At 31.6% G+C, this 27,516-nt stretch overlaps 1 protein-coding gene across 2 annotated transcripts in view; it reads right to left on the bottom strand.

The window, feature by feature from the left end:
* LOC110997409 (TNF receptor-associated factor 4) overlaps nucleotides 1-27,516 on the bottom strand; it is a 58,913-nt gene that overhangs the window by 10,611 nt on the left and 20,786 nt on the right. Inside the window, exon 1 of one of the 2 annotated variants that reach the window (XM_022265556.2) lies at nucleotides 13,562-13,828. The exons of the other annotated variant lie outside the window; for it this stretch is intronic. Coding sequence (XP_022121248.1) covers nucleotides 13,562-13,759 — 198 coding nt within the window. The 5' untranslated portion in view covers nucleotides 13,760-13,828. Of the gene's footprint in view, nucleotides 1-13,561; nucleotides 13,829-27,516 lie in introns of those variants that run through there. 2 annotated transcript variants of the gene reach the window in all.

The following is a 27,516-nucleotide window of genomic DNA, read 5'->3' as shown; positions in this document are numbered from 1 at the left end:
TACTTAGTCAAAATCTGTTATAACGACATCGAAGGAACTACTTATGAATAATAATAGAATAGAATTCAGCCGCGACATTTGATTTTCGTCTATATAATCGGTATGTTGTTGTAATCGATGTCGTCGTTAACGGTTTTGACTGTATTTGGATTCTCAATCTATCATTATACAATATCCAACCTCCAAACAACTAATAGTTTAGTAACAGACAATAATTCCAATCTTTAAAAACGTTAAACAAAGTAAAAACAAATGCTTTATTGTACTTTTTACTTAATATCTATCCTTTTCGTTCTTATGAAAATAGAGAGAGGTGCAACAATAAAAATGAAGCGATGACAATATTACGATATCGTCGACGAGTTAACCTCGTAGTAAAGTGCTAAAAGACGTAATGACTGCGTTACGGTTCAAATAACTTTGTTAACTATTATTTATTTTAGGACAAGGACTGTTATTTATTTTACGAGAGGTAGAGGTTTAATAGTATTAATGTTTAAAGAAAATAGAGATTACTGATATTAAACTTTTATCGATTTGTTTCGTATTTAGTTACAGGTTTTATAACTTCTAAGTAGACTTTCCTCGCTAATCGCAAATCAATCATGATAGTCGATACGTATTATAGGTGTATTGGCCTAGTGGTTACAACGTGCGACTCATTCCTGCGGTCGTAGGTTCGATTGCCTGCTGTGCAATGGACTCTGTGTCTATGCGCGCATTTAACACTCGCTTGTACGGTAAAAGAAAACTACGTGACGTAACCGGTTTTAGTCCCAAATGTGTGTGTGTTAGGAGAAGAAGGTTGATATATACTTTTCTATAAGAAATGACATGGATACAGAAATCTGAGGCCCAGACCTAAAAAGCTGTATCGCTCTTGGTTTATATAAGTGTTGTTCAAATATTTTACTCGGATTTTACATGACAGTTTCAAGAAGATCACCTTATCTAACCGCGTCATAGCATTGGCCAAGTGATTCATTGGTCATTACTGTACACCAAATATTTTATCACTTCCTGCATGATCATAATGCTTATTTGCAAGGACCTCTGCTTGTAGTGTCTTTTACGCTTTTATATAATGTAGCTTTTATGTAATTATTCTAATAAGCTGGCTATTGTATCTACATTATTGTGTGGTAATTTTTTTATTCATTTTTAATGCAACTTCAGTACAAAAGTGAAACGAATAAATGTATTTGTATAATGATAGACCGAAATATAGAAATATATTTTTTAATATAATATGTAGACTATCGTCTGAGTTATCACTCACAAGAAACGAAATCTGTGTTATCGCAATACAGTACGAAATCTTATAAACACTATAATTTGGTAATAACAGGGATGTAAAATGGAGTATGCAATAATGTTTTGTTTTCTTAAGATTACAGTTCAAAGTAAACGTTTACATCTGATTACACTAATTGAATGTAAGCTCCCACAGTTCCCACATCTTATCAGAATCGTTTCATCTATTATTACGTAGTTATTAGACATTCACGTGCCTTTGATGCACCGATGTTACAAAATAAACACAACGAAAATCGAAGAAACTATGTATGGAGATTCTTTGGATATTGGTCTTGTTTTTTATTTTTTAAATTGCTTACACTAAGACAAATCAATAAAACATCTAAAATAAGCTTAATGAGTAGTTATGAAGATATAAGAAGAGTGTTCAATAACAGTTTTATCAATAACTTTTGATTTTTGACCAAAACTATACGATTTATCGCCCTCACGTATGTACACATAGTTTAATAAATCAATAAAAATAAATAAAATACAAAACATTTATAAAACGTTTTAACCTTTTTGTAAATATATTATGTCTTCCATCTTTGGTTTAATTTATTTCACATTATCTGTAGTAATAACAGTTTATACTAAATAAAGATTTTATTAAGATCATTATAAGACATCTTTCATACACACACTGGTCACATAGTGGTTTTATAAATACAAAACTAATTTATTAGTTTTTCCTGATAGTAATACATATATTTTGCCAGCTGTATGAATCACAAAGATCCTTACTAATTCGCAACACGTTTTATAGAAATAAAACGGAAGTTTAAAACAAATTTTACAGTACAAATTTCTGCACTTTTCCATTATTGATCGATAAATTCCATATACGTAATTAAACTACTATTAATTTAATGCCGAAACACGTGTTTACTTTCCTTGTATGTATGAATAGGAATTCAGATCACCAGCATGTTTTGACATGTCAGAATCGAACCTGTTGTTCTAGTATTGGTATTCCACTTTTTATCATACGACCGTTTTGGACGCTAAATGTGTACAAAAATATGAATAACTGGCAAGAAATTTAACCTTTGATAAACAGACCTAACAAAAAATCAAGAAATACGTAGAATTCATTGTTAGTTGGCAATTATACAAATTCCCACGATTAATTGTCGAGTCGACGGTAATGTCTTCTTAGAATTGAGTAGAGTCAAATTTAAATTATGTATTATATAATATAAACACATTAATTCTGATGATATTGTAATAACCAAAGATAATCCAGACTCTAGACTATGCAAGCAATTAGAATTAACGTGATAATTAATTCCTGTAAATTGATTTTGTATATTCAAAGATTATATAAGAATGAAAAATTTGCAACATTAAATCATCAAGCATTCAAAATAATAATTTATAGTTGTTTTCATGTCAACGTTATAATATTTAAAATAACCTTAAAAATATGTAACGAAATATTATGGAAAACTTTCCTATAATCTAAGTACCTTTATCCAAAAAGGGGGACCATAGTGCAGAACACGAAGGAATGGAAATAACAATAACTACCGTAGATTAACTGTAAGAAAACAAACACTCATGGGATTTATAATTTGTTTAGTACGGAATTAAGTGGTATTTTTTATTATTATAAAAAAACTATATTATACAGACCTCTAGGAAATCATGAAAAACAACGACGTAACTCATCACTGCACTGTTCTTTGTACAAAATATTTACCAGATTTTTTTTAAATAACACACGTCATTTACCAGCCAGTAGACAAATTAAATTAAAGCCTATATACAGCCTCACCTGGTCACCCACGTACCCACCTGACCTCTACAGCTTTTCTACTTATGGGCATCATTTCGACAAAGTGTATTTTTTGTTACCATGTTAAAAGAAAATTGATGTTTATTGCGTAGGAGATTAAACGATAAAACTTTCTTATTACAATTATTATATATATATAGATCATCTGTCAATTTTGGCGCGTTAAAATAATATTCTGGCTATTGTTGTAATGTATATACGCGTGTCATAAATATATCGATATTTATAGTACAAATACTGCATAAAGGACATATGGACAATAATAATAATTAAGATATCATAAATTGGATAAATTATTTGGCTTGACGTTTGCCAAGCTTTCTTAATTAACGATAAATACATGTTTACGGCGCAAGCCAGGTTAACGACATTAATGTAAATAGCAAAAAGGATAAAAGCAATATTGATAGAGTTTATTAAAACCATTTCACGCTGGCTGGCGTCTCGGTGCCACTCCGAGGCGAATCTCCGCCTCAAACCGGTCCCAAAGTAGGCTTGCAAAATCGACTTCCTATAGCTAACGTATTGTGATTTAGTAACAAAAATAAACACTTTAAAAGTTTAAATAATGTTATTTTAACATTGTTAAAATAACGGTATCAGTTTGTATCTTATTCTTTACAAACAAAAATATACTCTTTTCATTATGATGCTTATGGATTGTAATTTTCTTTTACCATTACGTGTCATAGTTACAATATACTAAGATATTTTTGGGTTCTTACTAATATTTCTTTAAATACCCAGCCTTTTATGCCGTCCTATTTTTCTCCTGGAAATTGGATCTTATTGTATTGAATAGCTCAAATGCGCCCAAAATACAGTCAAACGATAGACAAGATAATAAATCATGCAACTAACGCACGTCACAGTGCGCTTACGCATCCGAGGAACAGATAATGCAGCCTAATGATAGACTATACGAACAATCAAATGGCTATCATACGAAAGTGGTGGTTTTGTTCTATTTGGCTCCTTAACGCCCGAGGCGCGGATGTAAATTAAAAAAAGATAATAACGCGTGCATGGTCATCCGTGGGAACGAATTTTGTGTTGCTGATTTGTATTGCAATTTAAATTCGATAATGACGATTCAAAACTAACATGAAATCCACTAGGTACTTCTCTAGTTCGGTTCTCGGATCGGAAAAAACTATATTTTGGTTCTAATATTCGATATTTGTTTTTCTTTTCTTTTTTTTTAAATAGTGTTGATTAAACAGTTACTAGATTAAGTGCCCTCAGGCTAGCTACCCACGACACAGGGAATGATAGTATGGGGGCTAGTGCAGTTTCTCTTCTAATTAAACGTCCTTTTTTATTATGTGTAAAGATTTTCTTTTTTTAATTTAAGTTTAATTGTAAGCATTTTATATGGCATTGCCTCCTGTTTTCTTATTGATAAAACAATGAAAAATTCTCGAGTTCTTCCGGGCAATCATTCGGTTGACGAGTGCCAGCGTTAGCAAAACTAAGAATGTCAATTAAAAACTTAACACGAAGCAAAACAATGGCGAAGCGAATAGGACGTTTAGTGTTAAATACGGATGTATTTACCGGTTTTAATCTTAATTTCAAATTGTTAACATTCTGATTGCATACTATGACCGTGTAATTAAAATAAAATATATAATTTATTTTTGTTAATTCATACATTTAAAACATAGGTTTATATAAATATTTATATTGTTATATTAACAAGGCCACGAAAGCAGTGTTGGCCTAGTGGTTCATCTAAGGCCGTAGGTTCAATCACGACCCTACACCAATGGACTTTCTATGTGCGCATCTAAAACTCGCTTGTACGCTAAAGGAATACAGAAAAATCCAAAAATCGACTATGTGTGCTAGAACCGTCATAATAAAATTAAAAGGCAGTGCGTGTACGCATTACAAAATGATGACTAAACTTTTGTGCTTATTTTCAAGTCTCCCACAAGTTAACACTTACGCGAAATGATCGGGTACTTGCCGATTCGTATCGCGTTCGACCGAACCACAGATTATCTAACAATACACTGATTTACATTCTGTGGAACATTGTCTCAATGTAGTTTTAAAATTTATATCAATGATTTTTATGTTACTTTTATTTTAATATAATTATTATTGGTAATAAAAAGGACTAGGACAACCAACAGGAATACACTGCAGTCAAATTACGATCAAGGTTTAAACTAACATCCGGCCAATTGAAAATTAATTCGGATTTCAAATTAATTCACTGACCACAATAAACTTAATATAAACTTTTAAGTTGCATTCAAGTTAATTAAGTCATGTTAATAATGCATTCGGAATTTATTGACCAAAAAACCAACCAAAACTGATGGTTATAATGATCAATTATTCAAATCATATAAGCCCTATTCAAATCCAATCAACGTATAGGGTTATAATTTTATAATAAATTATACAATTTATATGTGAAGGTGTATAATTAACCAATTTGAGAATTGGTCTTATTAATGTCAATCAACTGCCTATGTAATTATCAGATATATAGATATATCTAAGGAATGATAGCTTCTATTACAATTTCATTATTGTTACTAACAAAACTTTAAGTGACACAAATGATTTTTATTAATAGAGCCATTTTATTTATGAATATTTTATTTCATATTCATTAAAACGGTTCGTGTGTTTAGATGGAAAAATCTGTTTTTATTAAACCCAATCAAATTAAAATACATACAAAAATATTTAAAAATAAATCAGTGGCGCTACAGCCTCTTTAGATCTTGGCCTCAGATTTTTGAGTCTGTTTCATGATCATTTTTTAAATCTAATAGGCAAGTAGGTGATCAGCCTCCAGTGCCTGACACACGTCGTCGACGTTTTTTTTTAATTTTTTATGTAATAATTAAAAAATATTTAATTATTACATAAAAATTAATTGTATGAACAAAGTTAGCCAAAGAATAGGTCAATCAATTTGCTTGAGATGCACAAAGATTTATTGAGGCATAATTACTAACTGACTCCCCATTGTTTGATTGCATTGTCAGATAAATCATTTCAAACTTATATTACATTGTTCCATTATCATGAGTTTATGAGCCATTTTTAAAAATCGAATTACAATTGCTGTGCAAAGTGGCTTATGTCAAATATATTTTTTTATATAGGAGGTAATCTCTGGAACTAAACGATTTGGAAATTATATCACTTATTAAACATATTGCTTTGTTCCACAAGAACTATTTTCGTGCAAGTATCAGCTAGTCTATGATAAAGTGGCGTTAGTAACTCGCAATAGAATAATGGTTTCCAATGTAAAACTATATAAAAAAGCAAATTATTTACCGATCCTAACCCAACATTAACCCACGATCTAATTAAGCACATATTATCTCAACTACTAGATCAAGGGAGAGCTTCAAAAATAGTTAAAGATATACAAGTCGAAGGTTAAAAGGTACTCAAAGGGCTCAAGCAACAAACATTCGATACAAAACAGACGCACTTTGTTTATAATCTATAAATACGAGGGCCCTTTGAGCTTTTATAAAAGTTTTTGTATGAAACAGCTGGTCAGTTTTTGCTGCTACAGTTCTTGTTACAGGAGACTGCATGAAATGATTTTTTAGGCCAACATCGTAACGGTCCGTATACCTATTTGTTCTCCCCTACATGTAATCTCGAATATCCAATTTTCAGTATAAAACAATACCTATGTATTTATTGTTATTAATTTCACCTACATGCCTATAACCTATACCATAACTTGAAATGACATATATATACAACAGCAAGATTTAAAGACATTTAATTGTCTCGTAATAGACAAGTCACTGACATGCTATATACACTTATATTACTTATATGCTAAAAATATAATTTATCACGTGGTGGCGGTGATAGAACTTGGGTGGACTTTCATTTCCGTAGATTGGGATCACTTAATAGATGGTCCTTTAATCTCAATTTAAATATTGCTAGGCTGCCTGCACTTTTTATATTTTATGGGAGTCTATTATATTTTTACACAGCTTCAAAAGTATTTTGTCATTCAAATTGATCAGTACTCTTCGATACGGTCAAAACTAATGTTTTAGTCTCTGAATGATGATTCTTTTCACAGCGTCAGACTTATATATGTAAATAAATTATCATGTAAAATTTGACGGACCGTATTTTAATAATATAAAAGAGGTGATATATTGCTTACGTAATACGGTTTCATCCTGAATATTTGAATCGTAATGTATGTAAGGGTGTCTCAGGATTTACTGCATAAAGTTTTAACGTTCTTAGTACGAAGAATTAATCTTTTTTGTTGGCTAAGAGAATTTTCATAAAAAATTACATTTTCAACATCGCAATAGAAACGCGGTTAAAACGAAACTTGGGATGAGGTCAAGATAAACTTAAGAACATTAAGGCGTAATTAACCTTGGACCAATTTATTTTTAAACTAATGGCACTCGAAACATCTTCTAGCTGAAGAAAACGTTAACAAAAATAATAATTTCATAATTTAAAGTTAGTTTCATATATTTTTATATTCTATGAGAGCTTATCTTAATATATATATTTCTTGTGTGCGTGTGTATGTGACTGAACTCCTCCTAAACGACTGGACCGATTTAGACGAAATTTTTTGTGTGTGTTCAAGGGGATCTGGGAATGGTTTAGATTCACAATTTTGTCCGCTGGACAATGTTTTTTAATTAATTTTCAATTTATTAGTTGTTGTTGATTTTGGATGTTGGATGTTTTACATTGGATCCGACAGACGGCGCTACCATCGCAGTGTCAAATTTTAAATAATATTCGAATTTTAATTTTAGTCTGTCCCGAAATTTAAAAAAAGTTTTGTTATCATTGTGTTATATCGTGTGTGACCATGTGCTGGATCGTTAGATATTGTCATAACATTTGAATAATAATTTTCATCAAAATGGCTTATTAAAAATTGAAATTTTGAAATTCAAGACGTGTAGACAGGACAACGTCGGATCCGCTAGTAACGTTGTATATTTACGTTTTCTCAGTTATAATTTTTTTCAATAGAAAAGTTTTATTCTTGATTTTTTTTTCAGCCAATACTTATCCAATATAAAAAATTTGTTGTATTCTGAACGCGACTTTGCTGTCCTTACATTGTGGTTATTAAAATCCTATTATTCGCAGCTGCCGAATCAGCTGATCAATGAATAATCTCTACACTCAGGTAGTATTTTTTGCCGTCAGCTGTTAGATGCGTGCGTTAAATCTCCCGAAATTTCCGTTGTAACATCTGCGCACGCGCACCTGCCAAGGCCTTTTCCTGGTATGCAGCATCTGCTTGTTATCAATAAATTTTCATATAGTAATTGAAATTAAGACGGCCTCAAAGCCTACTAAACAAGAATTTCATTCAAGACCTTTATGGGAATATCAACATATTTCTCCAACGATAAACATATTTAACTTTTATTACAAAATTCTTCTTTTACTTTTCCAGTTTAGTTTTAATATAATTTATAACGTGCGTTTTTAGAAAACCTTTTTTCCAAATACACGATTTCCAAACAATAGAAGAATTCTCTACTATATCGTAAATGTTGGGCAATTCATTGTTTTCTAGTTTCAACATAGGTGATATAGGCAACATCAGTTTTATAGAATCTACAATACAAAGTATATAACATATTATATAATAGTTTCTAAGTTATCACAAACGAGTGCATCGTGTAAACAATTTTCATAAAAATCGATTGTAATATATAATATATATATATTTATTCTTTATTTATATATATTCAATTAGAAAACATAAAAAACACAAAATATATAAGAAATATGACTAATAAGAAGTCCTATTGCTTCTCAGATGAGAAAAATACGAAACACCACCAAAATAAGCATGAAAATGTAAACTCACAAATACACATTTTTGTTACTACTTCTATCGTTCATTACATTATTGCCTAGGGGTATATTATCTATTCGACTTATTCAAATCACATCTCGTTTTATTTGTGTTAGCTATCACACTCGAATGGAATTTAATCACGCGATTATCATCCCTGTCCCGGAAATGCAATCTTATTTTTTTCGCATCCGCACCGATATAGAAATATCCCGTATATCATGTAACACATCCGCTGATATTGGAGTATTATGAATCAAGGGTAGCATTGATAATAGGTGACTTGTAACTAGTCAATTATGTGTTACATTTTTGTAAGACTTTTCAGATATCAGATATAATTATTATAAAAAATAAATATGTTATTTCATTATAACAAAGCATTATAATCTGTATGACTTGGCAACCCTTTTAAGTAAAAAAACCTATGTTCCCTGGTCTTCTATAAGAAACGTAGTAGTTATAAAAAAATATTCTTTCTTCAAAAACAATTTTGTTTTTTTTTAATAGTTCCAATGTTTTTAACCAAAAGCATAACGCGACGCATAACACGCATGAGTGGGTGGCATAAACAAAAGATGTGATATAAAAAATAATGCGTACAAACTCAATTTCGCGTCTCTATTAATCAATTTTCTAGTAGGTCATCACATTTGAGATAGATTGCGTTGGCAAGTTTATTGTAGTCTGTGATGATCTTTGATATCTTAGATAAGGAATGTTATCGGATCACGCATTTGTCTCAATTGGGTATAAGGTATTTCATTAATATTCGTAATATTCCGTACTTCAATGACAGATATAGCAAATACAGGTTACATTTGTGTGTGCTTTTTCTACGCAGCAGAAGGCGCATGTAGAAAGAAATCCATGGTATAAGCATTAAACGTGAACAACTGAACAGGTCTGATGACTAAAGGAAGTTAATAAAGAGTAACAATAAAAAAATATAACAACTAAACTGTATATTAAACATTTGTAAAGATTGGAAATTATTATTTCTACGCTTAATATTAAAAAAGTTTTACAAGAATATATGTTGTATGGATAATGCTTATCTTTGATAAATATTTATTTGACCTAATCAAATATTGAACGTTATTCCTTGTCGCTTGCTCAATTCACATAACGATAAGCGTACGATTCTTAGCAGTTTTGCAAAATTGTTTACGCAATAGAGGTGTATTGCGACGTTAAGACATTAGAATAGTCAATAAGGACTAAAATTAATTTGTATTAATTATGTATAATTATAATTATCAACTATATTATTTAATGTACAACTCTGATTATGGTTGCTAGCCTATAATTATGATACCATAAAAATCAACTGACGTTTTCGTTTCAGTAAGCAAGTAATGTTTGTAAGCGTAAAATTTGGTAAAAATGCGACCGTAAATATGTAATGAATTCAAAATACCCATTCATGATACGCAAAGTTCGCCTAGTGGCTCCAGACGACTCTCATCCCTGAGATCGTAGGTTCGATCCCCAGCTGTGCACCAATGAACTTTCTTTATATGTGCGCATTTAACATACGCTTAAACGGTGAAGGAAAGCAAAGTAACAAAAACTGTTTTAGACCCAAAAAGACGGCGTGCGTCAGGCACAGGAGGCTGACTAAGAAATTATCATTAATCTGAGGTCCAGAACTAAAAAGGTTATAGGGCAACAAATTCATGTTATTAACCTACGGTCCTTTTGAGACGTCGAACACGCGATTTCAATCGACATCTACAACAGAAATATCGCAATTGTCATCAAGTAACTAGAGACTGGTTCAAAGGTTGATAGTATATCTAATTACAACAACAGCCTTCGAAAACTGATTATTTACTGATTCGTAGCGCACACGCACCGCGTTGAAATGCGTTGAGACGTGACTTTATTTGCTACTTTATAACCATTTCAATCTACTTGATGTAATAATGATAGTCATAGATTACTATTACAACTATTAAAGTGTTTAAAGTATATACCTACATATATGGGTTCTGATGATAGTGTAGTTTAATACGTTCATACGGTTTTTCGCTTTTAAAGCTGATATATTTTATAACTATGTGATTATAAAGGCTTCATTGACATGTCTTTTGAATTCGTTTCAATAGGGATCCTCTTTACCGGGATGTCATCGGACAGCTGACAGTATAAAAACATGCACCCTCCTCGTTCACTCGTGACCAATTCGTCACACTACAAATTTAATAAATAATAATAATTTTACAGAGTTCTTAATTCCATTTTTGAAATATATAATGTCCAATAAATAATGAATATCCTTAATTTTAATAAATGATGAGCTAGTTAAGTTGTATACTAAATAGAGTTGAGTATAATAATTAATTTGAATACAGTAATGTTAACTGATAGGTCGGATTAAAACTGATTGTGTTATATTATGATCACTATGAGTTACTAATTAAAAACGTATTCTATCGATTGAAAAACATCTTATCATAGACCACAAGTGAACCATGCGTTCCATTTTCAAATTGTAATTTTAAAGTCATGTGTGCACGGTTCGCTTCCCACCAGTAGCTTGCACATGGCATCCAGGAATTTGACACGCAGATGTTCCACAGACAATAAAATACCTATAAAATATTGCAACGCTAAGGGACATTCTTCCGGGCTAAAGTTATAAAGGCGAATTTCAGGTTATCACTAATGTTTAAAACGTAATAACTTTGTTTTATGTTTCACGCAGATACAATCGTATAATTGAGAAAGCGAGAAATATATTTTTTTATGAATCACGCAAAAAATCTTGATCGGTAACCGAGAAAGTTATCTGTGACAGCCATTAGTGCGTGAGTTGACATGCATACGACACCATCAAAGATTCTGTTGTTTAAACACTTTAACACGACAGTCAATTGTCAAGTCTGTCGTGAGCTAACTTAATGAAGACTAGTGCTTCTTGTATCATACGTTTACTGTAGAGTAACTGTAATATCTAATGTGAAAAGGCACAGATATCTTTAACTTATATACGACCTTTATATTTAAAGTAAATAATAAATAATTATACGCACAAATATAAAATATTTACAATATTCTTAATCTACATTGTAATAACTTGCCAGCAATAAAGATAAACTGGCAAAGGGACTAAACTTATTTTTTTTAAATATCCTATTTACTTACGATTATTATTATGTAATGAATGTATGTAAGAATTTTCCAATCTAAACTAAAAAAAATATAATCTATAATGAATCCAACAATTTTAGACACATTTTAAAAGTCATTATTTTCATTTTATTTCGTTTAAAATCTACTGAATGTTTAGACTCTTCAACATTCAGTAGATTTTAAACTCTAAACTTTAGAGTCTACTGCAATTTTAGTCGCCATCTGTAAGCTCACACCATTGAAGGACTTTGTATTCAAGCTTGTATCAATGAAATGCAGTCTGCATTCCATACAGACATTCGCACCAAATGTTTTCCATAATATGTCTTTAAAAATGCACTCGAAATTAATGTTCATTTTACGATGACAAATAAATTTAAGTTTATTACTTTCGTCGTGTCGTTGGTGTAACATCTTGTATAATTTTAAATTAGGACAGTGTGTTTTATAGCTGTTGCGATACTACATTTGTATTTAAGTTAAAATGCCTGTCTGTTGTGTGATTAATTTTAATTCGCAATCCTTTTCTAATTTGTAAACAATTTGGGTATGCGAAACTGAAGCTGTGTTTGATAATACTCTGACATAATAGGTATAATAATTAATAATGAGACATATTATATATTATTTTAAACAACGCGACGTACTAATTGATAACGAGATCGAACACGCTAGTCAAATAACTCTTAGCTTCTGTCAAATAACTGTAGGTCTACTAAAAACGTCACACTTGTAGAATCAGTAAAAGTCCTAAATCCGACACTTCAGTATTTAGAAAGGCATCTTAAAAGGTGAAAGTCATGTACTAGGTATCATGGTTTGCAAAAACTCGCATCTCTGTGCGGCCTTGCCAAGGTGATTGCAAGGGGGACAAATATAACGGTGCGCTGCGCCGCGCACCGGCTGCCTCTACCACTGTAATAAACATTCATACAACACCGCTTCATTGTATAACCACTGCCGGCCGCGCACTATACACGGTTGTTAACCTACAAACAAAGCCTTCAATGGTTCATAAATTTGCCACTAAGCAAAAGTACCACTTGAGGCTACCCGTGAGAAACGAAACACGTATAGTTCATTTCCTTTCAAAGATATAGCTTAATAGCCAGCTAATATGGCGTACCTCGGTTTGCATTTCGGACACGTACACCGTCTTTAAAGGGAAACCAGTTACTTTTAACTGTGCTATCGCGGTTTTAAGGGATGAACTACTTATTGTTTGTTTGTAAACATATTTCATTGTTACTAAGTGGATTACGAAGATTTGGACATATTATGAAGTAATATTATCCAATTTAATATTATATTCTATGATGTAATCCCGAATCAGAATTCAACTAAATAATATACTATTATAATAGTGGAGACAAATTTAAGATAATATTATATTTAGAAAATGGAATAATAAACTTATAATCACATTACACCCATATCAAAAATAGCTAAAGGATAGGGGAACTTACGATTTGACTGATTTCTGTGATGGGTATTGGCGAAATTGTTTTTTCCGATCCTTGCGGGAGGGATGAAGCACTAGGCGTAGGCGATACCCCGGGGGAGCTCGGATGGACATTGACAACGCTTTCCTTAGAGGTGCGATTGGGAGATAGCCTCGAAGGAAAGCTAAGCGTCTTCGTCCACTGCGACAAGCTTCGCACCATCTTGAAAGTTCATAAGCACAACACGACACTGAACTTTGTTACAAGCGACACGTCCGCTCTCAACGAACGCCGGCGAACGAATAAAATGCCATAAAGTAAACAGCCTGTGCAAGTTGCGACGAGTTCATGTTGATTCCTGGCTGTGTGTGTTGTGTGTAGGGTAGGGTCTATATGTGTGGGTGACCACTGTGTTGCAGGAGGACCCTGAAGTTTGTTGCCGACCAATCATTTGTTTACTGTGACTATTATTATTATTACAATAGCATTTGACAAAGTTCAGTAAAGCGCTTAAAAAGATTAGCTAATATATTTAAAATTGATATTTTTTTGTGTTTTCTTCGTATTATTTGATTATTTTGTATATTGTGGGAAATTATAATTAATTGATTAGGCACTGTATTTATTATAATTGTGTCTCTATTTCGAAACAAATTTGCTAGAAGTTTCAAATTCATCTTACTTTAATAAGGATATTACGTACGCGAAGGACTATGGTAGTTAAAAGATTTGAAACGCTATATAGAGTGCAAAAAATAACTGCACGTGGCATTCCAAAGGGTGGCACCCTCCGATTAATGTGCAATAAGATGCGAGTATGGGGAACAAAGAATGTTATTTATGGGCCCTAATATAGCTGGCGAATCATTTTCTTATATTACATCTTATATTTGTTACAATTAATTTCAACATTAACTAAAATTTACAGCTGAATCCAATTTTGTGTTTATACTTAAATATAAAAGTTAATTACCTACGTAAAAAAATACTTACTATTTTTAATCTAATAGAATAGTTAATTCAATAGCTAAAGTTATGCATATAAGTTATGTATATAAGTTATGATTATAATTGTATAACAACTTTTCCAGGGTTATTACTTATTGTCATTTTTAGTCTCAACATTGACTACCATACATTTTTACACTGATATTATTTACCAGCCTTCACGTGAAGAAAATATTCCTGATATTCCTATAATTTAAATTCCCCAGTTTTAAAACTTTTAGTAGATATAAAACAATGGTGTTCATTGCGTGTTGCAACTTCCGACAAGCCACGTGCGCAGGCGCAGCTGCCTAGTACCGCCCGCAGTGCTTACGCATTATAAGTGGTACTCTCAAAAGTTGGCTTAACTCTCTTAAAATCTTAAAGAACAAGTAACAATTATTTACTTAAATCTTTATATTTATGTATGGTTTCTCTGTCTAGGTTATTTACAAGTTGTTTTGGTATATCTCAATTGCATTAATCAAACATATTACGTTGGGGAAAAAGTCTTTTCGCATTATAGTATATATGAACTTGTAATTAAATCTCTTTGGCTGCTGTCTTGGTAACATTAAAAGTTTATATTTTAAAGAAGATAATTCCAAATTCAAATAAGGAAAATGTGTGATTTTTATTTGTTTTTCGTACCGTTAAAGTGAGTGAATCGAATGAAGAGATTCGATCGAATCTTAAAATGTTGCTACAAAAAAGGTAAAAATGCAACCCGCAAAAATGCTTGCAATGTTTATGGACCTATTCCAGTGCCTGTGAGACTAGCAAAATATGGTTTAAGCATTTTCAATCCTAAAATTTTGATGTCAATGATGCACGTCGCTCTGGTTAATGGTAAATAATGGTATAATGGATGCCATTTTTGAAAAAGTCGAGCAAAATCGGCATATAAGTAGTTACGGCGTAGCTGAAGAACTGGATTGACCACTAAACAGTTCTGTAGCATTTGGTAAAAACTGGGTAAATAAAAAAGCTCGATACATATTTAGGTACCTCACGAGCTCACTGAAATAAACCTCATGTACGACAAAAAGGTTGTGGTCAAAGGCCGGTCAGGCTTCACACACTGTGGCGAAACCCGGGTTAACTCGCACCAAGGTGATGCTGTGTGTGTGATGTGAGCATCGATTCTGAGTTCTACTGCGAACAATTGATGAGATTAAAGCAAGAAGTTGACAGAAAGCGGCCGGAATTAATCAAAAGAAGGGGTGTGGTTAGTCACTCAGAGAAAATTAAGAGAGCTTGGCTGGGAGGTGTTAATGCATCCACCGTATAGTTCTGACCTTGCCCTTTCAGATATCTATAGGCAGTGTCAGGTTAACTTTACGAGAGGACTGCCAAAACCAATTGTCGCGGTATTTTGATCAGAATTTCTATTAAATTAATTCATTAAATTTCTATAGCAATGGGATCATGTCCCAACCGACAAGACGACAAAAAGTTACCTAATAAAAGGGTACCTTGATAATTCAGTTAACGGTAAATGAAATATATTAAAAAAGTTTTGAATTTCTTAAAAAATGCGAAGAAAATTTTCCCCAACCTATTATATGCAATCTTTTTTGTCTATTATTCATATTTAATGTGATATATAGCGAAAACGTAGGAAAGCAATCTTGATTATATATATGATACATAATACATATAAGGACCTGAGAACATTCTCTATAAAAAAGGCCACGCGACCGACCCTTAGACAACATTTGTCTGATAATACAAACTCCATACGCATTCTTTGTTTTGTTTAAAACCAAGCAAACTATCAGACTTCAGTTTTGAATCAACCCTTCTCTAAATAACGAGGGTGGCGTGTGATTGACAATGCATTTCTGTTGGAATAGTTATATGAGATCGTAAATTAATGAATGGAATCAAACATGTAGAGTTGAAAGCACTCGATCTCAGATTCCATTTAAAAAATCGATAAATACTGACGAAGGGGGACTAATCTGATTGATTTGGTATTCAGTTGGCATGTATGTATGTATTTAAAATGCTATTCCGTTAAATATTTTTTGTTTTCGGAGTAAATGTTATTATTATGTAATAATTATATATTACATCAACCTTATTGAATGGGCTTAAAGGAATATTTTTCACTGGACTTGTCATCTATATAAATATATATGTACATTGAGAGACTGTGAAATTTTAAATCTGACTGTCGTCACCAAGTTGACAGCTGTAAATTTGATATTGAAGACTATAATTTGTCATGATTATATTTATTTTGATCGATCTCTTAAACCTTTAACACTCATAATGACAGTAAAACATATGATATTTACCCCATCAAGCATAGCCACCCTATATTACAATATCCATACAACAAAAATAAACTGTATTTTTGTAATAGCTAAATGTATTTGTAAAAGTCGTACAAATTAGTCAAATGTCAATCTGTTGCATACACAACTTATAAGTTGTCTGTGATGCAGTTACAGTTTGTCTATTTTTGTGAAGCCGTAAATTATAAAGTAGCACCGTTTGTGTTTTGTTAAAAGCTAATTATCTTCACACGTGTTTTATGCGAGACATTTTAAGTAATCCTGTAAAATCAGTGGTAATTACGACGATTATTTATAAAATTAGGCTGAGTTTTTCAGTGTAAGAATAAAAATTTAGTTTACCCTAAGATTCAGAGTCGTTATTTTAAGTCAGTCGAAGTCAGGGTTAGCCGAGTTGCGGCCAAGCCAAGTTTAAATATTCATATTTAGAAACTTATTCTTGTCAAACTTTGCTGAATCTTTATTTTGTTGTTCTATTGTTTTTGGTATGATAGAGAAATTGTTGACTAATTTGTGTAGTCAGACACAAATGTAATAACAAAGTAATAATTACAGAAACATATTACATTATCATTTGAAATTGCAATACATATCAATTTAAGCATTAAGAACTTTAAAGAGAAAATAATATCAAGTTCATAAGTTTTTTAGAGAATAGAACATTATCTGTATTTTTAATTATATGAATGTCCTTTTCGCGCCTATATCTCATTCAAGTTGTAGAGGTAGAAGAGGTGGGTAATCTATTTTGACAAACAGGATTCACAGTTCGTGCTTAGTATCGTTCAGCTCACGCTTAGTTCCCATGCATAAATATAACAAGAGTCTGTGACAATATAATTGCAGCAAAATCTTTGCATTAAAAGCATAATTTTCCCCAACTCTTATCTCTCTTCCGAAAATCTTGCCAGTTACTTATGTGGAGTTAATAGGTGTTACAAAAATACTGAAGGATGATATTAAAAAACCGAGACTGAGCGCGACCTATGACGCCCGTAGGTATGTCTAAATCCGATAATTTTTGACGTACTAAAGTTCCTCCGCCCTTGCCTGGCTTCTGATTCTCACTTCTTATTAATAATAATCATAGTGTTAAATTAATTCGGCAGAAAAAACGAACGAATACTGATTTAAGTTTTATTAGACCGAGGCAGTAAATATAATAACGAACATAATGTGAACAGGATTTTGTTTCATTTATAATCTGTCCATTAGTAGATGATTTAGACATTGTTAATTAAACAATATTTGGGTTTCCCATAGGAAGTTTTATTGTCTACTATTTATTAACTGTACTCAGTAGTAATACAAATAGTAAAATACCTCATTTAATTATAGCCTTTATTACTTACTGCATAGGGAATCCTTTCACTATATAATTATGGAAATTTATAAAATTCACACGTATAGGGGTAGTGGTACTCCCAAATATTTTTTCTAAACTAATTGCTATAACAGATAAATTATTTCCTCATTTGCAAGTTCCCCGGAAATAACCCTCTAAACGGATATTAATATGTGGGCAACTAATTAAATTAATCGCTTTGTTACGTGACTTACCACAATAAAATAATTTGTATCACCATAGCAAGGATACACAAATAATCTATTGTGTATTAAAACAAAAATAATTGAAATTCAAAGGTCAGTAATATATCTCCAAAGGCTAAGTCCATGATAACTTTTACTCATGCAGCCGTTTGGCAGTAAGTTACTAAGTGTCGTAGAAAGGTTATTTCAATTTATCTTAAATATTTAGCTAATCGGGGATTAAATTTGTAGATTACAGGCACTGTTCTTTTTATATATAAATTGATTAAAACCACTCCGGTCTTTCAAAACTAATAATACATAAAGAAGAGTCTAATAAAGACAATTAATAATATACACAAATAGAGATTGAATGTTTAGTTATGTTCTTTTATTTCAAAAACAATACAAGAATAAGAATGAAGATACTATATGATATAACGTCCAATTTTATTTTTAATATGTTAATTTGTAACATAATTATTTATACTTAACATCGCTACACAAAATAAAAGGATTAATAGTCAATTAATATAAGATGCGGTCCATGAAAATATTTTTTTCTTTTCTAGTATTTTAAAATAGCACATTGTCCCACTTAATGTGGGTAATTGACCATGTGCGGCCAGGACAAAAGCGTTTCACACCATGTGTGTCACGGACTCTTGAAAAACAAAAATAGATTTAGCAAAGCGACCCGCCGGATGGCCCGACCACCATCAATCTTTAAAACATGTGAATAAATATATTAAGACGCAAGGGAAAAAAAACCTTTTAGCGTCGTTCAAATTTATTATAAAACTCAAATTATTTAAAACAATATTCCTTAAAAACATAAATGTCTTAAAATACGTATTAAAAAAGTTGCATAAAAATTATTTTTATAATAATTGTCAATTAAAATACCTACTATGAATTTTTATATTTGCTCTCTAATAAAGTTTCCTAAAATCTCTAGTAAGACAATAATTACACATTTATTGAAGCTAATTATATAAGTAAAATATATATATTGACTTACACAAGACGTCACGCAAATCTAGTCATTTTTTCTGATTACCCTTAGTACAGGGATCTCTTCTTTCTTCTATGATACGCTAAGCGAGAAGTCTGTTTTTTAATAAGTAATTGTAAACTTACATTATCTTTTTGTAAACTAATATTACATTTTTATTTTATTAATTCATTTTATGGTTTAAACAATCGTGAACTCGTCACACGAATTTACAAGGAATTAGTCTTACCGAATGACCTCTTTGGCGCCGGATTTTTTAATTGTCTTGAATGGCATACGTGGTCACGCGTCATATCCTACGTGACTTTTTTATTGACTGGTATAGACTATAGATTATATAACCACGTGCCTCATAAGTAAAAAAGCGCTATATGTCTATGCATTTCATTGTATAGTCTAATTCTTTTCATCATAAACACAATTTGAAAGCATGACAGACATACCAAAAATCTTACTCGTATTTATTTTGTAACATTTTTTTTCCATTTATAATAACATTTTTATTTAAAACGTATGCAATGAAGGTGTGAATGGTTATTAATGTTCATAAAATATGTCTACAATGACGCTGTTATTGGAGAGTTGGACAATGCAATTTTTTTTTTGCTTAAATGTGGAAAAATTAAAATTACGTGTAGGCGATTAAAAAATAATGTACACAATTTACTATTGCCTAATATTTTTTTACGTTTAATGAAATATAGCCTTCAATTTATCTCGGCGTAGGAGTGAAATTACTTATCTATTTTGAAGCACAGATAATCCAAATTTGGATTTTGAATAATTAACGTCTATAGCCGTGCATATTTACGTTTATGTTGCGTTAACATTCCATTCCGAAGCCGCATTCACTAACAATCAGAATAGAGGCAATTCATAAGTTAACTGTCACTTTAGTAACGCTTTATAGACCGTTATGACGATTTGTTGTACAACCCTTACAAGTTACAGCAACAACGGCCGTAGACAATATTCTATTTTTAATCTGTGAATACTATTGCGTCATTAACATTCTCAATTTAAAATTTCTAAACAAAGAAAGGGCAGAGAACTTTTAAATCATGTTATATTGAGGTGACATTGATGGCGCACGTAAAAGAAAAATAAAACCAATGACACATTTATTAGAGCTGTCACTTACCTGTGACGAGTCGTAAGTTTAAAAGTTTAATTTGTGATAAGCCTAATGTGCGTTTAGATGGCGTGGATGGATGAGCTACTGGATTTTAGATTTTAGCTTTCACGTTGTTATGTATTAATGAACCTTAAATAGGACATGTGATAACCAATGTGCATTTTGAACTTATAACTAGTTTGAGACATTTATTGCACAATATTACTTCAAAAATACTATGATACGCTTCAAGAATTTGCAAAATGATTAAAGTTGCGTAATAAATGATGCTTTAACATCATTGCTCAAGGTATCTTCTAACCTTTATTTATTGCGGTATATTTTACATTTTGCTCATTGTCTTAAAAATATAAGTTTAAGATAATTAATCAACCATCCAGAGAATAGCTCAGGTATTTAGGAAGAACTTTTAACAATGATATAATAATCGTAAGTAATTTCATTTATCATGAGGTTATTAGACAACGTCCGAACGCTAATTATACCCGCTGACAATACGGTTAGAGCATTACTCGCCTAATTCATTTGACAGCCAAGCATACGTAATCGCTTTCCCGCCTGCAATCATCGACAAGCTGTTACTTTTTTTGGAACGTTGACATTAGTAAATTGGTTTAGGAATTTTTAACGTGTAGGTATTGTAAGCGTGTTCTATACAGAATGTGAGTTCCATTTTTTAAAGATTGTTGCTTTGTTCTTATTATTTTTTTTAATGATTTTTTAAATTAACACAGAATTTCATCATAATATATGGTTTCAACGAGCCAAAAGCCTAAACTAGAACTTTAATTTTAGAACTTCAAATTAACAAACTTGAAACACAGACTAATCAATGATCCATAGACAAAGGCGGCACCACAGCTGCCTCCAAACAATATATCGACAGATGTGCACAACGATTTAGCTCGATCTGCCAATTTTATTAGGCAATGTTTGCCAGTTTTATCGTCTTCGTTTAACGTTTATAAAATGGCTTTACTCAATGCTTTCGGTACCTTACAGAATTATATCGTATTATTAGGGAAGTGAATACATCTACGTCACGAGATTTACAATTAACTGAGAGTTATTACAATTATTGCTTTAAAATAACTAAAAATATTCAAAGTTAAGGCTTCTCTGATACTGTCTTGAAAACCCATAACCGATACATCGACTTGCTGCCTTCACACAGTTATCCTCTGCTTGTTGTGAGACCCATAATTGTCTTAATTTGGATTTGCAAAGCTTTCTTATACGAATGTTTTTAAATATTTGTCTATTTTTTTTAATTTTAAACATACGTTCATTTACTTTCTTTGTTTATCTTAGTAACATCATTATTTTTATCGTAGATAATACGCTTTGTGAAGTCAAAGGGATGTGTACACAGTTCACACAATAAAAAGCTAAGGAATGCAACAATTGGTCCCACGACTTTTAACTGACGTAATTATAACATTAGAGAACTTTATATTACAGTTAACTTACGTTATCTTGACCTTTCCTATGTTTATTTAGACTAAAAACTAGTTAAATTTTAATTTGTTCAACGACAAAACATTTAAGGATATTCTCTCGTTTTTTTTAAATGTTAATTCGAATTCAATAACTGAGCTAAATATGATTTAGTACTTATTTAATATTTTATATACCTATATATTTTACATATTAAATAATAATAATAATATTCCTAATAAAAAACAACTAATATTCCTACATATTTTTAGCTGTTAAGCTTATGTTTATGCTAGTTCTTTTCGATCGCTCTGTATACATTAATCCAAGAACTAGCTGCAAATGTCAATTTTGCATTTTATTATTAACGTATAACATCTTAAATGACTAAATATTATTTAAAATTTTTGATTGATTTCATTATTGTAATGAAATGTTTTTTCACTCATTCACATTATACTTTTTCCCATAGGTACCTCTCTTACAGTAATATTGACATTTCAAGTAATGTTCTGAAAAAGGTAAAGCTATGGCAAGATGGTCTAAACGACATTCCAAATGTTTTGTTGACTAAAAATTAATAAGACGAAAAAATTAATTCGTCTACATAACTGGTGTATTGAATTTGTTGATGTTGGTAATAAAGAACTCATCAATAAGTTAGTTATGTTAGCAAGACTAGCTAACTGTTAAATCGAAAGTTTCGTAAAATTAATATTAAGTTAAAAAAATTGTAAGTATTTGATAAAATAATGGTGGAAATTATTTGATCGGCGACTAATGTATTATTAAGCCTCGAGAGCTTCTTAGTCAACTGTCATTTTTCAACTACAATTCAAAAAGAAACAAACAAAAGTATTTCAAATATTCCTTATCATTTATATTTCAAAGTAACATAACGCATTTAATTCAACAATCTCACAAATTATAAAACGTATAGAACCACATTACAGGACAATACTGTCAGTTAAATTGACAGGGGTCGTCCCGGTGGCGAACATTTAAACCCATTACAATATGGACGGACCACCCGAGGCCTGCCCGTCTAAATAACACCTAATTGGACCAAAGATAAGACCAGTAACATATGGTGACGTATTCTTTTGTGAGATGTATTTGTCTATTACGAAATACGTAAAATATCTATCATAATGATGATGATATCGGATAATGAAACTTTTTCAAAAGTGATTTTGTATGTCAGTGAAATTGCTATTAAAGTTTCTATTTAGTTTAAAGTTCGCAAGATCTGGCCCCATAACCAGATATATTAAATAATGACTAATCTATGATCCATAGGCTATTTTTTATTATTCACAGATTACATACGTTGACACAATACTGTGTAAACTTGTGTAATCTGTGGATAGTAAAAAATACTTTATGGAGTATGGACATGAGATTATTTCATAGTCTGATTTTGATATTCAATCAATTATATTTTAAAAGAATTATATTAGCTAACGTTTGGTCACGTGATTGGATATAATAATAATATTAACTTATATTGTCAGGCTATGCTAATAAATTCCTAGTGTAGTTGTACTGTGCCTCTTAGTTTAAATTTTCTCTTGAAGTAAATCTATGTCCTTCACCGTACTCGCATTATATTACACGTGATTTTTTATAGACATAGGTTGATAGGAATTCATACGAATGTTCCAAACAGAAACTGGAAATTTAAGCCAGTCGTTAGATAAGTCTTCCATAGTCAATTTTAGTTAGTGATTAATATCCATTAGCAAATGAGTTATTTATCGTTCCACAAAAGACTTATCTAAAATAAATAATGGACCGGATATTATAATCTATAATAATTTAGGCTTAAATAAATACAATTTATTTACACTAATTACCCTTTACTTTTAGTCACTGAAATTTTTATGCATGTCTGATCAATTTGTATCGTGTTTACACACAGCACATACTTGTTTTAATATACAGATAGATACAAATTATTATTTAGCGATAAACTTTGTAGTAAATATTATGAATCATGGAGGGAATTCTCATCAATTAGTAGACACATAATAAAAACGGCTTAACAATGTTTCATTGGTTATTATTTTAAACAATTTTAAAAGGCATTTTAATTCCCGAATCACACGTAGAAAGTATGGCCTGAACACATTTATCATCTTTTCAGTAATACATTTCACACAGTTCACCTTTTCCGTCTATTAATTATATTAATTGAATCTGGTTCACAATTAATATAATCAATGGCATAGGCCACATGCACACCAATGTAACATTTAATACAAATGGTACGAATTGTCCTAAAAATGTTTTGAAACCGACCGTTAATAAATCTATACTGACCTCACCAATCCGGTCCTGTCTAGCCGTTACATTGACAATTATCATCAGCTGCTCACACCCAGAGGCCACTGGTCAATGGCTCTAGGATGTAGGCTTTTTATCAAGGCCGTAACGAATTTTTTATGAATCAGCAAATGTATTTCTCAAAATATTTACTGGTCCAACTGTTTTATGAATGATTAATAATTATTATTAATATGATATCATTAATTTCATATAATTTTTATTTGTATTGGTTATTTTAAACAAACGTTTTAGTAATTTGTAGTCAGACTTCGAATAAAATGCAATACATAGAAAACACAATTTTCATCATAAAATCGGTAGGTATAGTATGTAATTACTATAATGCTAATTTAGTTATCTAATATTTTAAATTTTAAATAATAGAAGCTTATAAACTACTACGAAAATATACCTAAGCCCATATTTTTGTTAAAACTGCAATATACAAATAGTTTTTTGGCTGCCATAAAATCTCAGAATCAGGACCACGCCCTTAAAGTATATTCCTGAAACTGTCGACTTTCGAAAGTATATCAATCAAATAAAGTCTCACAATACAAACATCATTGTAAACGCCACAATTCTTGGGCGGTATCTTTATGACTCATTTCAATTTGGGCAAGAATGTGACCACGCGTGTGCAAACACGACCAAATCTATTAAGAATGTGTAGTATGTTTTATTGCCTTTTAAAACGTTAATAGATACATATTTGTTCTCATCCAGAATTGTTGGCAAGTTAAATTCAGTTCTCAGACTATTAATCCAATAAGACCAGTCGTTAATTTGCTCGCCAACACAAGAAATATATTTCCAGAATATTTTACATTGATTTCACAATTACAGTTTTAAATATTTCAGATATCGATTTCTTCCTGTCAGTTATCTCTAGTCATAGATGTATAAATATATATCTAAAGAACCGTGCAACTCGGTTACAAACTCTTGGCGATGCGTAGCGGGGTCACTCTGCATCTTCTACCGCATATACCATTAATACCTGCAGCTGAGTTCTATTATCATTGAATCAGTATCACCTCGACGTCCGTAGTTTAACAACTGAGCGTCTTATGTCTTCTTTATGCCTTAAAAGACGCTCAGTTGTTTTTTCCGCGCACTAGGTCTATGTGGAACCAGCTGTCCACTGAAGTATTTCCGAACCAATTCGGAAGGCGAGCCCTCTGCCATTGAAAGTGTCCATGGGCATCGGTATCACTTACCATCAGTTGAGCCTCCTGCCCGTTTACACCCTGTTCTTTAATAAAAAACAAATTTTATAATGATCGAATTCCCGAAACATTGGTCGATAAACTTTTAGCTTTGGATCAGATCTTTTAAGAACTTACTGAAATGTTAAAGAAACTCGTCTGTGAGTTATGTAGATAACCTAACATAACATGCCTACATAGAAATCCCTTGAAGATTTCATGCCATCAGGTGTTGTAAAACATTTCTTTATTTTAATAACCGAAAATACGATTAAAATAAGTTTGTTAATAACAAAATTGAGTCCGAGAATACTGTATCTTTTATGATTTTACTGAAAGTACCGCTAATAGTCCCACCCAAAAATAAGAAGTCGTGATTTATTGTTTTCTTTCGCAATACTATTTACGTCGGCACTTGTTTTGGCTTGTCAACAATTTTGCTTATCTTTGTTTACTGTAAGCTATTTTCAGTCTTCCTGCGTAATATTAAAGTCGTTTATTGAGCTATAAGTATAATTAGTCAACGCAGGTGGTTTATCTATTAACCTGGTAAGACACAGCTTGACACCTTGACTCCTTCGCCTTATTTTGTAAAGGAATTTAAATCTTAATCACATTGTATTAAAGTCGCCTTTGCAGAAGTATATGCTTAGTCACTGAAGGTAGCTAGAAAGCTCACACAAAGTAAATTCATTTTTGTGATGCTACACTTAGAGATGACTATTGTGTGAGTTAAATTTGTATTTATTTGTTGTTTCTTAATGCCGCCCCTATCAGCGGGTAAGGAATTGGGTTAGGGCTGTTACCTTAATAAAAATTATATAAAATATGCCCGATACTTAGCTAACAACCAAGGTATTTATATTATCGATTTGCAATTTACAACAGGCGTTGTAAACTTGATTGACAGAGTTTGTCCTACGTCACACAATATTACAATAAATCAGTTGTATTAATTAATATTGGATCATCATATACACTAAATGGCCTCAGATGTCTGTATCTATGCCGTGATCATTTCTTATAGACAAGTAGGAGATCAACCTTCTGTGTCTGACACACCGTCAATTTTTATGGGCTTGTCGGTTTCTAACTACGTTTTCCTTCACCATACGATGCTTATTAGACAGAAAGAAATATCTATAGGGATCGAATCTTCGACCCTTCAGACGCACACTGAAACCCCTATTCCAACACGGCCAAAATTAAAATTAAGATGGTTTATTATTATTAAATGTCTCATAAAGATTTAAATTTCTAGACTTGCCACGTCATGCTTCAACATTTTTGACTTCATCATTTACACAAAACTTCCTAAGAAATGACGTATTACAAATCTCAATAATATTAATCAAAGAGTAGAATGATGTAATTACCATCAGGTATATTTATTTATTTAAATCACCGTTTACAGGGGTATGGTATTTTCTTCATTAAAAGCAAGGTTGCGACATCCCTGCCGGCGGTAAAGTAATTTCCACTGAAAGTGTGTAGTTAAATCTTTGATTGTCACTTTGTATGTTTTGCTATCAGCCGAACCTGTTGGAGGTCTGTTTCTAAGTAATGAAATTGTCATGGATGATCGGCGACTTTGAAGTATTTATCAGTATTGATGCATCTTCTATTTAGATTTTTATGGCTTCACGGCAAATTTGGATTTTACGTGTCTTAATGAAAAATAAATGTTCTATTTTATACGCTTATTTTTAGCATTTACAATTTTCTTAGCCTACATAGTAATCAAAATATATATTTTTTATAGAACAGGGGCCAAACGGGCAGGACGCTCATCTGATGTTAAGTGATACCGCCGCCCATGGACACTCTCAATGCCAGAGGGCTCGCGAGCCAGCCTTTTATTTAATAAATGGAAAATTAAAACAAATTAAAAATGTTTGGTCTCTGAGGCAGTATACCTTTACGCTGGCAGGATTTCCTCGCTGTATTGCGATACTTATTCGTTGGGCGAGGAAAGTACCAGTATTCATAAGTAAAGTAATATAGGACGGTAAATACAAACTTACATGTCACAATTT

This window comes from Pieris rapae, chromosome 11 (genome assembly GCF_905147795.1).
Source record: "Pieris rapae chromosome 11, ilPieRapa1.1, whole genome shotgun sequence".
Lineage (NCBI taxonomy): Eukaryota > Metazoa > Arthropoda > Insecta > Lepidoptera > Pieridae > Pieris > Pieris rapae.
Note: the sequence above shows the minus strand (reverse complement) of the source record. Positions and strands in the feature narration are given on the sequence as shown.